At 39.7% G+C, this 13,334-nt stretch overlaps 1 protein-coding gene across 1 annotated transcript in view; it reads right to left on the reverse strand.

The window, feature by feature from the left end:
• LOC120790876 (gamma-aminobutyric acid receptor subunit gamma-3) overlaps positions 1-12,435 on the reverse strand; it is a 49,253-nt gene extending 36,818 nt beyond the window's left edge. Inside the window, exons 1-2 of the mRNA XM_040128836.1 lie at positions 12,307-12,435; positions 11,914-12,059 (exon numbers count right to left, since the gene is read on the reverse strand). Of these exons, the coding sequence (XP_039984770.1) occupies positions 11,914-12,059; positions 12,307-12,359 (199 nt within the window). The 5' untranslated portion in view covers positions 12,360-12,435. The remainder of the gene's footprint in view (positions 1-11,913; positions 12,060-12,306) is intronic.
• Positions 12,436-13,334: the final 899 nt, after the last annotated feature.

Consider the following 13,334-nt stretch of genomic DNA (forward strand, 5'->3'; position numbering starts at 1 on the left):
AAAAAATCCATCCAAAACATTTTATGATAACTCATTTGTACATTTTTGTAAATCACACCCTAATCAGTGCTCGTTTCATGCCCTATAACTACCAGATGGGACAAGGCTACAAACATTTCAAACACACTCCTACGAGTGAGTTAACAACTCTGTGTGTGTAAGCTGTCAAGTGATAATGTCAGCTCCTGCAACAGGATGTATTAAGACCTGCAGGGGACACCACCAAGACAAGAAATTAATTGGAGACAATCAACCCTGCTGGTTGGCCGTCAACACACTGCTGCTCTGATTGTCACGCTTCTCCTCTTCTGACCTGACCTTCTTTCCCAAGCAGGGAGCATTCATATGCAGAAAGCCTGGTGGAGCAACCCAATGGCTGCTTTATAATAATATTTAATCCATCCATCCAAGGTTGAATTTATAGTACATTTAAAATGTGAAGTACGGTGATCTCATGGTTGTGTTTTTGATTCCTATGTAAATGCATCTAATGGTTGGAGATTGTTACATTAAACATTTTTATTTCTGATAATCCACATTATTCTGTAGTTGCCCACAGATATTTAGTCATCAGCTGCTGCTGGCCTCACTGAAATCCACTGTGTAAAATTTCCATCGTTGGTGCCCCCTGTTGGTAATTTAAAAAAAGACACTGTAACAGACAGCACCGAATGCTATTGTGCACATAACTCTACAAAAATAGTAACCATACAACAATCACATAAATACTCTACACACGGACATTAGACAAAAACAAAAACACAAGGGCAAAAGTGTAAAGAATTGACTAAACTGTGTTTTCTGCTCAAGGCTGCAAACATTAGCATTCATTCTAACTAGTTTCCTACCTATAGTAGTAACATAACATTAAACTAATCTGAATATCTTTAGCTAACTAAATCATTTCGTGGGGTAACAGGCTAGGTTACAAAAAGGCTTTCCAGGGCTAAAACTTTCCTGCTCTTCATTGGATTTGGGTACGTTTTCAATCCAGCAGCTCCAGCTAAACTCATTGACCAGGACAGTTGCCAAACACATAACTCACAAAAGCACGTTTTTTTTATCGACCATCTCAAAGAGATAAAGTTAATTAGCTGGCTAGCTAGCTGGAGCTGCTAAAATATGCTCGAGTTGTCATTTCAGCCACCTCAAATGACTGTCGCGGCTGTAAATACAGGAAGAAGCCTGCTTTGTCTACTTCCGCCTGAAGTCAAGGAGCCACTGTCAGCTTTATTTACTCAGAAATCTGAGGGGTAAATTTGCCTCTATCATCATCGTAAACTGCATGTGTGCCGTGCTAGAATGGAAAGCTTGACGGGTGTAGCAGCATCGGTAACTACAGGGGGAAGGGCCTAGAGAAAGGTCAAGTGGCATTCAAGTATTCCCCAAATACGCTGGGGTTGTTGTGCCTCTCCATGAAATATCAAAGGGAAAGACGAAATTGCAATATTGTAGCACTGCTTGTGACAGTCTTTGAAAATAGAACGTTAAGTTTGGGCTGTAAAAGACTAAAATCAACAAGTATTTCAGTTGTTGATTATGTCCCTTTGAAGATTTGCACCTTTGGCAATGAAGCTGCATTACATTACTTTCTTCATTATACAGTGCTAATTGTACTGGAGGCTATAATTCTGCACCTGCCTACAGTGCCACTTAGCAGCAGCTAGGCAGCGACTAGTCATTCAGTAAATGGGGACAGCTCATTATGTTTGGAGAAACAGATAATTTGAACTACAAATTAATTAGCAGTTGTATGTGGGTTATATATCAGAACAGCCATCAGTGAATCATTCTGAATGGTCATCTACTAAATACACTGTACTGGTCCTGATGCCATCTCCTCAAATACTGATACAATAAAAGTATATTGTCTGAAAATGGGCATTTTTAAATAACAGCAGGAAGACAAGAGAATTACAGAGAATGAACTCCCTCAGGGGACGGTATAATCTGCTTCACAATGGTGAACGAGTACTTGGAGACATTTATAAAATCCTCCAGTGAGGGGGAGAGGGAAGCCATAACCCCTTGTGAGATTTATTTGTCATTAGGGTGGGCAGAGGATGATGAACAGGTCCACAGAGACATTAGCTAATCTCTTTCCAGGTTTGCCCTGGAACCTGGCTCTGTCTGATGAATGGATGCACATTAGCTCCTGGTGAAGAGCGGGGACAAACAGACTCGTCTTTCTGTTTGACATTCTGATGGTGATAATTATGGAAAACAAGAACACATGACCATGGCTTTATATTTGCCTTTCTGTTAAAATAGAATCAGAAACTCCCTTGTCATCCCACATTAGTTTGTCATTGTTATTCAAAGAGACTTAGTTTGAGCGAAAAAAGAGTCGTTTGAAGCCTGTAAGTCCTGACTGTTGTTTCCCATCTCTCTTTATCTTTTGCTAGTTCTGTCTATGTGAATAGCATTGCAGATGCAGATTCACTGTCGGTGTCCTTACCCAGGGTAACTCTCCCTATTTACAAAGGTCAGAAACATTTAATGAGTTGATTAAACTTATACTCATGTGAAGAGGGAAACTGATCATTTCTTTTGACCTCTGACAACCTGTGTGTTATCCTGAGTGGAATTGGCTCTTCCATCCTTTCCGGAATGGCTCCTCAGTCCGGACGATACTCCATCTTTGCTTTTCAATAATTCCTCATTACCAATCACTAATTTGAATGCTAAAAAGAGCTGGGCAACTTGGTTAAAATCAGCCTTACAACATTGATAAGGATATTTTGCTTATAGATTAATATATGAATTATGATGATGCAAAAATGCAAAATCACACATGAAATTATCAAATGAAGGTTCATAGAACTGTGTTCTACTTTTATGCATCCTATCAGAGAAAACTCCTCAAACCACCCAAATCAGTTTGATTACTTAACATGTTTTGTGTGTTTTTTAAAAAAGGTTTTCCATTACAGTTTGCTCAGATTTATCAATTTGGGCAACAACAACAAAAAAACCTAGTAAGTCAACCTTTTTGAGTTTCCGCATCAAAATTATGAAACAGCAGGTGAAAATTTCATAATTTTAATGTAGTAATTCAAATGTTTACTAAAAGAATTACTCTCTCATATTGTAAGTTTGACTTAAGAACTCAAAATCTTGTTTTAGTACCTTGTAATTTGTCTTACTATCTCATAATTTTGACTCCCTGTCTGAAAATTGTGACTTAATAATTAAAAGGTTTGATTTATTTAATCAAAATTTTGACTATCTCATAAACTCAAAAAAAAATTTTGACTTATTGTGAGTATTTTTTACTTTTACCACGCAGTTTTCATCAATGTCTTTTCTTGGCAGAAAAGAGCTTCCCTACTAACGTGTGAGGACAAAATGCAGTAATGTTTTTCCTAAAAAAACTAAATCTTCAAGACCTTCAAGTTTTATCACTGTCTCAAACTAGGCCTTGTTTCTTGTCATTCCCCATTTTTGGACTAACTTGTTGCCACTGCTGCAAATTTTGTCTACTCTAGCATAAGCTAGCAGGAACTCCCGATGACATACGTACATTTGCGAGAGTTGCACCATATTCTTGGTTTGCCTCTACATACTCTTGAGCTGCAGCATGACGACTCACGGCGTAAAGACTGAACTTCTCCTCTCACTGTCCAGGTTCGTTACTAGAGGAAACGCCAAGGACTCTGAAATATTCAAAAAGCAGAACAGATCACCTCCCTCTGGCTAATTGCACCACGGCCGATCATCTGTCACCCAGTAAGTAGCAAGACACCAGAGTAAGTTAAATGAATGGGCAGGAACATAGCTGCGGTATGGCTGCAACTAAGACTTGAGTTAAATCTGGTAGATGGGACTGGTATTTCATCTGTATCCTTTTGCAAGTATAAATGTAGTACATCTGTCATATTTTGTGAAAAACACAGGTACAACACCCTGTTGTGCGGAACTGTGGTGCAAATTTAAATGTATTGTGAGTATTTTAGATTATGTACAGGTTATATAGAGTCATGCAACTTTTAGTTATGGCCATGCATTGGGATTTATATGAGAGAAATCCATGAATGTTTATCACTATTTTGATACAGATCTTCAACCATATGAAGATCAAACTTTTTATAAAGATTTTCCGTTTTAAAAAAACAAACATTGTGGTCTGCAGGGTGAATGCTCTCTACGTTTACTTTTTTGTTTACAGCACTTTTTACTCTCAACAGAATTGTTTATTTTAGATCAGTGGCCTCCTAATGTATCTGGAATCCACATCAGATCGCACAACTGGAATATGGCAGATGGCTGTACAGTATAACATGGAAAATGCTCCAGCACGCCCCCCTTTTGACTGAGCCCAATATCATTTCACCTACAGTATGATCGAATTACTGTGGTGATAATTTGACTGTGCACTCAGTCGCAGACTAAAATTAGCTTTATGATAGATAATCCGTTCAGGCAGAAACAGACTGACAGATATGCAGTTATGAGAATAAATGTTTATTACTTTATAATGCAACACTTACATGGTGGCTCCCTCCTCCACAAAAAAGAATTCTCAGTTGAGTGTGAAGGTTTATTCTTGGTCTTACAAATAGTAATTTGAAAAAATTATCTTAACTCAGGGTCTACTTACTAGCTTTTTTTTCTGGAGCTTTCAACCTGATCTCATGATCCTACAGTATATGACTCAAATGGATCTTAAGTGAGGGTTTTTTTTAAAAGTAATTTTTTTTCATTGGCCCATGACCTAAATTACCACCAAATTCAACTGAAATCTTTGAAGCAGTTGAGATATCCAACAGATAAAAAAAGCATGTGGCATCAAAAACAAAACCTTGTGAGTGGCGGTAAAATATCTAACGTACTTCAATCGGATGCTCTTTTAAATGATTTTTGGGGCATTTTTGACTTTATTTGACATTCAGAAGAGAGAGAGGAACATGGTAGGAGAGAGAGGGGGGCATGACATGGCCCGGATTGAATAACAGATGCTGCTGCTGACATGGTATGCACCCTGCCCATTAGGGAACCAGAGCGCTGTAAAATGCACATCTAAGAGGTAAACATCAAACTTGTGCAGGAATTATTCCTCAATCCTCACACTTCTCACCTGATTGTGACAAACGGAGCTGCTCGTTTCCAACATGTCAAGAAGGAAACTAAGGATGCTTTTTGTTTTTTGCCCTGACATTGCGAGACACAGCTCTGATTAATTACAGTGAACTAAATACACAGCATGTTAGTCAAATCAATCAATCACTGTTATCTGCTGAGCTCATTCTGACAGATCCTGACAGCATCGTTTTTAATCAATGTAATTACTACGTGATGGTCTAAACAAAAGTCTGATCTTTTTCTGTGTGAAAAGATGTCGGTTGAAAAAAACATGGGGTTTTTTTTGGTACGTTTTTCTACTTTTGTCATTTTTGTGCTTTTTAAAAAAAATTCCCGTTTTTTCATGCCGCCTCGAAAGCCTACGTTCTTACTGTGATGGTTTCAGCTTTAAACTGTTTGTGTCTTGACATTATGCACAAAAGAGAAAACACAGCTGGAAAACACAGCTGGCAATTATAAGGGGATTTTCTCAAAGTCTATTAGACACATATAGTCATGGAACTGGAGTCACACTTTCCCGTTTCTAGTTATAATGCTTAAGATTTTCAAACAATCAAACCCCATTTTTCATACTATTTATGGTCAGCAGTTTTTCAGCAATAGCCAATCAGTGCATTGACATTCTGTAATTTACCTCTTTATAGGCTACAGTAGTTTACATTGTTACTGGCAGGGTTGGCCATTCATGCAGTGGATTGACATTGCCTTCCTATGAACACAGCATGTCCTCTACCGTTACTCTTTGTAATTCAACCTCTTTGACATCAGCCTCACTTTCTGTATCAGAACTTTATTTACTTAAAGCTAATACTAAACAAACGCTTCCTACTGCCGCTGCTTCACATTAAAAGCGTGGTGAAACACGGGGTGGCTTTTATTGTGAAGCAGTCACAGAAAATGCAATGTATTTCTCACAGAGATTAGCGCTGACGCCGATCACTTGGAAAAAATATATCGCTTGCATTTTTGCAAGAGAAAAATGGAACAAGAAAATGCTGCAGGTGACTGACTGCATACCTCCAACTGCTGAAGAAGTGCCAAGGAAATGTGTGCCACTGTCACAGTGAAATGTCAATCCAGAAAAGTGCAAAAAGTGTTTCTGAAGAGCTTGTGTACATGAATACATTCCTGAAACGAAGTATTGTGTGCTCTGCAAACTAATGACCCTGCAGTAGAGCAGACTTGACTGCTCTTGACTGAGTTTTAATACTGAGCCAAAAAAAGTGGGGCGATTTTGAGCCAAAAGAAATCAAATGAAGTGAGTGAGTCTGTGTAACTTTTGCTGCGGCAACAAAGAACACATACAGGATAATGCTAAACGCTAAAACCTGGCGTAACAGTAGAAGTAGAGGAACGTAGTAGTAGAAAAGAGTCATGAAGTCAGTGAACTGACTCAGTAAAGTAAGTTACACAGCTATATCTGTCTAAACAACTAATATTATAAACTACTGGTCATACCAGACCAAGTACAGCTGTAACTGCAAAACCTCCAAGTGTACTAAATTGAGTGAATGTGCGTTTTATTGCTAATTGATCTAACTTTTCATTTGTAACAGGAACAAAATGTTATTTCTTTTTACATGTGATAGATATGACACTAGGTGAAAATAATGAATTGAAAGACCAACTGAAAGACACTTATTATTCCTCTCCGATAAACATTAAACGTTTAAAACCCTCACAGGCACACGAGATATATATTCAGTTCAGTGTTAACTGTCTCTCATGATCACCAGCACAAGTATCCCTTTACATTCAAGCCATGTGGTGGAAGTTCCCCTTGTTGCTTAACCATGGGCCATTACAAGCTTCAAAAAAGTCACATTCATTAATGGTGAAGAGGACAAGGTCAAATGACTTTAGTGTACCATCTGCCATCAAAGGGTCGGCGTCACAATAAATGACTTTCTAATTTACTTATTCATGGTTTGCGGTCAGGGGTTTTGAAAAAAAAAAAACCTAATTGCCCACATCCTATTTATTTTTGTTTCTTTTAAGTTATCCTTAAAAGTTAATTATATCCATTTGGCTGGGCAATCAGGGAGGAATAATGATCTGTGATACACTATAGAATAATAATTCTCCATGTGAATGCGGACTTGTTTTACTATATTCATGTGGTCCATAAACCGGCAGCCCACTACTATTGTGGGGACCAAAATGCTGGAGGTTTAAATGGCTGTTTGAGGGTTAAGACTTGGTTTTAGGGTTCAGGTTAGAATTAGGTTTAGGTTAGGATCTGGTTAAGGGTTGTGGATTAGGCATTCAGTTGTGATGGTCAAGGATGGGGTAAGGGGCTAGAAAATGCATTATCTCTATGACAGGTCCCCACGAATAGAGTAAAACAAGGATGTGTGTGTCTGTGTGTGTGTGAGGGGGAAAAAACTCTGATTAAAAAAGAGGATCCGTTAGGCCCTAAAGTAGCTTAGCGAAAAGGTCAATGTGTTTATTACCCAGACACTTAGTTGCTGCATTCAGTGGTTGACAGCTGAGCTGTGTAACATGGACAACATCCGTAAAATGTGAAATTCCCTCTCTATTCATGATTTTCACCGGCTTACTGAATTACTGCATTCATCACTCCTAGAAAATCCTGCTAAATAAAGTCATTACCATTACATGCATATTTTCCAGCTAATAGAATTTAATACATTTGATGAATTTAATGAATTTATTCTAAAGTTATAACTGGACGCCTCAAATGCATCACAGAGTTATCAGAATCAAAGTGACACGTGGAGAAAATGGCACGTAGAAACTGGTGCTAAGGATGTGAAAGTGAGATTATCTCTCTCAGGATGGAATCAAAAGGTCTTTTCCACAGCTCGACGCATGAGGGCAGCGACATCTACCCCTCAGCGACATCCTGTGTACTAATAATACTTGTTCTTTTCTGTAGTCTCTCTTTCAGGCCAAACAACATCTTACCTGGCTTGGCATCCATAGTAACAGACATATACAATACTCAAGTAATACATATGCTATAGACTTGTGGCTAAAACTACATGAATAGGACTGACCGTAGAGGATAACCTGATGCTGCAGGTTGCACCTGCTTTCCCTGTCCAGCTCCTGTTATAACCACTACATCTTGTACTCACTCTAGCAATATTACTCTGATAACCCTTTCAAACTTTTATATTTTTTATATTGTTAACAATACTTTAGGGGCAGAACTCCTTGTCAACTTTCTGGCATTTCTGAGTACTATTTAAGTATGCACATTTGCTAAATTAATTACGATCTTGGGCAAAAGACCCTCAACGGGCACAGAAGGGCGGTTCACATTTGATTAGCTGGACATTTGTTTGGTACCTTAATATGCACCTCGTAAGCACAGTATAAAATTAAATGATAATGGCCTTAAAGGAATAGTCAGAAATGAGAATTAGGCTAATTTGCTTTCTTGTCGAGAGTTAGATGAGAAGACTGAGCCAACAGTCGGTTACCCTAGCTTAGCATAAGGAATGGAAACAGGGGGAAACAGCTAGCCTAACTCAGTCCAGAACTCAAAGATCTGCCTTAAAGCACCTTTAAAGATCACTAAATGCACATTGTATCTCGTTTGTTTATTGCATGCACCAACAGATGTATGAACATGAACATGAAAAGACAAGTTGTGGTTTCACTGGTAGTTTTATCATCATCCTGCCAGGCAACCAGGGGAGACTCCAGGAATTCACTGTGTCCACCCCCTGGTCACCAGGATGACCCCAAGTAATAGGACATAAATCCCTAAAACTTGTCATTTTTACTTTTCTGTTTGTTGTAGGTGCATTTCTGAACTTTAAACAGAGCCAGGCTAGCAATTCTCCCCTGCTCCCAATGTTATGCTAAGATAAGCTAAGCTAATCGCCTCTTGGATCTTGCTGCTTAGCGCAATAAAATGAGAGTGGTATTGATTTTCTCATCTAAGAAAGAAAATAAGTGCTTTCTCCAAAATACCAATGCTGATTCTGAATGATTACCTAATCTTGGGGACTTTCTTGTAGAGTGACCCTGTGTCAAAGTCTGGTTTTAATACTTTCGTGCTCATACAGTAAGGTGCATTTTCTAAATAAACATCTGTTAAATCAAATCATTAAAAATTAACTGACACTGGGCATGCCTGGCAGCGTAGGATTGCAGTACTGGAGAGCTGCTTTGGTTCTGGGGGTCAAGGCAACACATTGTATAATGAAGCTGGTTTTGTGTAGTCTGCTGTGTGCTCTGTACTTGATGGACACTTAGGATAGGGATAAAGCAACAGGATACATAGCCAGTGCAGATAGTCGGAGCAAACATCAGTGATGTGGTGGTTACCCACTTTCTTTTAATAGTGTTACTGCAGCAACCTATAATGCACAGGTATGTAGATCTAATATTATTTGTGTTTGAGCTTTAAATCGGCATATACTGATATTTTTCTCCACTTGGGGCAGTGCAACAAACTGAAAACACAACATTGTCATATTATCACCTTTTTAAAGCTGATGTGGCTAACATGTTAGCAAACACTTGCCTATTTACATATCCAGCAGACAAGGAGCAACATTAGCATTTAGTTTGAGTCATGTTTGTGTCTACCTGATGACTATATCTCCAATATTAGCATTATTAGTTAGTTGGTAATGTAGTTAGTCTACTTGGGTGTTGGACAGCTAGCTACAATGGGTTTATCAGAGCTTGCTTAAAAAAAGCTCCGGTGGAAAATGATGGTGATGAGAGCGGTGAGAGTGAACCAAAACAGTAAAGTTGTGTGGACGTAAAACCAAAACAATTGGCTTAAAGATGCTAAAACACTGTGTAGAGCTGAAAGGAACTGCACAGTTGGGTGATAAATCTCATTGGGTTCTTACACAAAGTCATTTGATTTATGTTTTATTTATAAATATTGATAAAGCAGCTTTGAAGATACTGACTTCTTAGGAAAAACAAGTACTTCAGCACCAGTTGCACTGTAGTAACTTGAAGATAACATGTTAGATTAATAGACTTACTTAGCCAGATGCTAGCTGCTCTACCACTTCATCAGTGGCACACATTGTAGAATTGCTAAATGTCTCACAGACATCGATGATAATGACAACAAATGTCAAAGACCACCAGTCACAGTCACAAGTTGAAGACGAGGTTTACAATCATGTCTGAGGCACTGTTACCCTTAAACACAAACTGGCCCCCCAGCTCCACTCTGAGCTGTGCCTACTGTGGTCTGTAACCAATTTGTGCTTCATCGGTTTGATGCTTAGAAAATAACATAAACCTTTCTAATTTTACAGAGACAGAAGCAAAATGTATCTCATAAGAAAACAGGCCATGGAAATATTTAATATAAAAGCCCAAACCCCAACTCTGTATCCATTATAAGTCATATGCCATATATCAGGATATCAATCTAGACACCAGAGGCTATTTTCCAAAACCTCGGCGAGCATAACAGACATCAAGAGTAGAAACAGAAGCAGAGCTTTTTAAAAGGAACTAAGTGGGAATACCGGCTCATCAGAACCAACAAACACACATTTTCCGATCATCTCATATATGACATGAGAAAATACAAAAAGCACGAGAGTCATTGAATTTTAGGCCTCCTCATATCTCTCATCCACTCAAAGTATCAATCTCCAAATGTAATTTATATTCATGAGGATATGCTGATGAGTTACATCCTGACCTTTGTGACTGTAGGTCAGCGGGTAAGTGACAAACATCTGGAAAAAACGTGCTAGTTTTCTCTTTGCTTGAAGCCAGAAACCAAGGGTAGAATGTGACAGTGATTCACAGCCTCAGAAAAACGTTTTACCTACCCAATGATATCTGTACTGTTTGCCTATTAACCCTTAGCTGTGTAAGTGAGTCAAAACTGACCTCGGCATTCATATTCCAGGTATTCCTCGAAAATCATTTTTTTCCTTCCTATTGATTTATTTTTTCTCCTCTATTACTTTTAAGCAAATAAAAGTTGTTTTTTTATCATTACCTTAACTTTCAAAATTAACCACATACACGTCCTATGAAAAATGTATTGGAACTAATCATCCTTATTAGTATTTCTGTCAGTTACAGTGTATCTACTGTATTTACCACACCTTAACTGCCTGTAGCATAACCACTCGGCCACATTTGCAGCTTCTCCTCTCCTGCTTACTAAGGAGCATGTCAGATCCCACGAGAACCAAACCATGTTGTGTTGTATGGAATGTAAAAGTTGCAGAAGTGCGGAATTATGAAGAGAGGACAGGTTTATTTTGAACAAAAACTACTGAGTTTGACTCCTGATGCTTGCTTCCAGTGACATGCACATCTACGGGTTAACCTTGTTACGGGTATCAAAACACACTTGACGCAGACAATGAGCTGTCACATACTGTGGGTGTTACAGCTTGTCACATCCATATAAGAAAAAGCACAATTGTGCCGCCTACATCATTTTAGTATTACAATCAAACCTATAGGGATAAATGACTGTTGTTATAAGACATCTCAGTCTTTCATGAAGGCTTCCAGCAACTCATTTATGATATCATTGCACTGTTTATGTGTAGAAGGTGTTGCGCAGATTCTTATTTTCACAAAGTGTTACTTCGGTTAATGACAAGGTATTAGTACTAGTTTAATTACAAGTGGCTAAGGACTGACAGACACCACTTACCTGTTCATTTATCAGGTTATAATTCCTGAACCTGCAGGTTTTTTACACAGGTCACTTCAAGGCATGTGACTGGTCGGGCTCAGTATAAAAGGCATGATATCAGTGCAAAATCAACATTTGGTTTTTATCTCACTGAATGTTGTGGATTTACAGTCTGCAACTACTCGGGTGAATAACATTTCCACAGTGACACTTACCACCTATGTCCGGTCGCAGTTTATTATCATATTCTTTCAGTAAATTGTTGAGTATTTCCGTGGCGTCGGTTTCTTGCGATTTGGGAGCCAGCATTTGGTTCACAGTGACATCCTCGTAGTCCCCTTCGTAATCGAGTGTTCGAGAGCTGCAAAGGTCAAATGACAAAAGGTGGTTAAAACGAGCGGTCCCCTGTGCATGCATGGGAACCACCGTGGCTGTGTCGCCGGGAGTCCTTCAGATAAACTTCAGAGCCCCAACACAAAGTTTTCGTGGGTCAAAAAAAAAACAACCAAAACATCACTGCAGCGAGCACCGTGCTCAAGTTACAACCCAAACACAACGTGCATTTTTCCATTTTGTACGATTGTCTCCAACAAAAGGGCGCCACTCACCAGGCGTGTAGGACAGACAGAAGTGAGACATAGGCCAGTAATTTGGACGACATGTTTCCCCGCTGGATGACAACAAGTGGAGCCTGTGTCAGAGGACGGCGCGTACCGGAGGTCAGGGACGCGACGGTCACAGCTGGCCGGAGGAGAGGGCGAGGGAGAGGCTCGTCAGAGCGGAAATGTCAACCATTGTTGAAAATCGGGCGCCTTTACTCAAAGAAATCGCCCCCACGGTCCCGGTCTCGGGCGGAGGAGCAGCCTGTCGCTCGGAGCAGTTGCAGCTGCGGTGTCCTCGATCGCGGACACTGCCGGTCGTAACGCAGGTGCGCGCTCTCTGCCTGCGCCCACCGAGAGCCCCTTCTCCATCAAAAACTCCTCCATGGCGAAGTGTGCGTCACTCCACTTCACTGAGGGCGACTTTGCAGTCCTCAGAGGAACTGGAACAGCAGCCTCAAGAGACTTTGTGATGGTCCTGTTCCTCGCTCTCCCTCCCTCGTGTGTGTGTGTGTGTGGGGGGGATATCTGCCAAATACGTGAAAAAATAAAGATAAACCCAGCCTTTGTGACTGGGTTTGAAAGAAAGGAAAGGGAAGACTGGAAGACTTTGGGGCAATATTTTAGTATTAAGCTTATGATTCTAGCAGACATGCCATTAACTTTAATCTTTGAAATAGGTAACTCTGTCTCAGTAATATATGCAAGTCCTTCATAGTTAAAAGGAAAAGCGTAATGATAAATAAGCGTCTTTTTCTTCTTTTTAAAATGTTGTTATCAGTATTTTTATAGGTGAAATGGATTCATTTATTCATGCGTGTACTTTGGTGATGCATCTGCAGCTTGAGCACAGGTGCTGGGGCTTATTTGTTTTCTTCTATCTGGCAGCTTGAAGCATCAGCGTGCGGCAGGAGCTCCTTTACAGCCGCAAAACGCTGCTATTGTACGGTACGAGCCCACCTTTGGAGCAGCGTTTGTAATTGTAATCGGAGGGGGGGGGCTTGTTGTGCCGTGTTTAGATCTCCTGCACCTTGCAA

Source organism: Xiphias gladius, chromosome 6, assembly GCF_016859285.1.
Source record: "Xiphias gladius isolate SHS-SW01 ecotype Sanya breed wild chromosome 6, ASM1685928v1, whole genome shotgun sequence".
NCBI classification, from domain to species: domain Eukaryota; kingdom Metazoa; phylum Chordata; class Actinopteri; order Istiophoriformes; family Xiphiidae; genus Xiphias; species Xiphias gladius.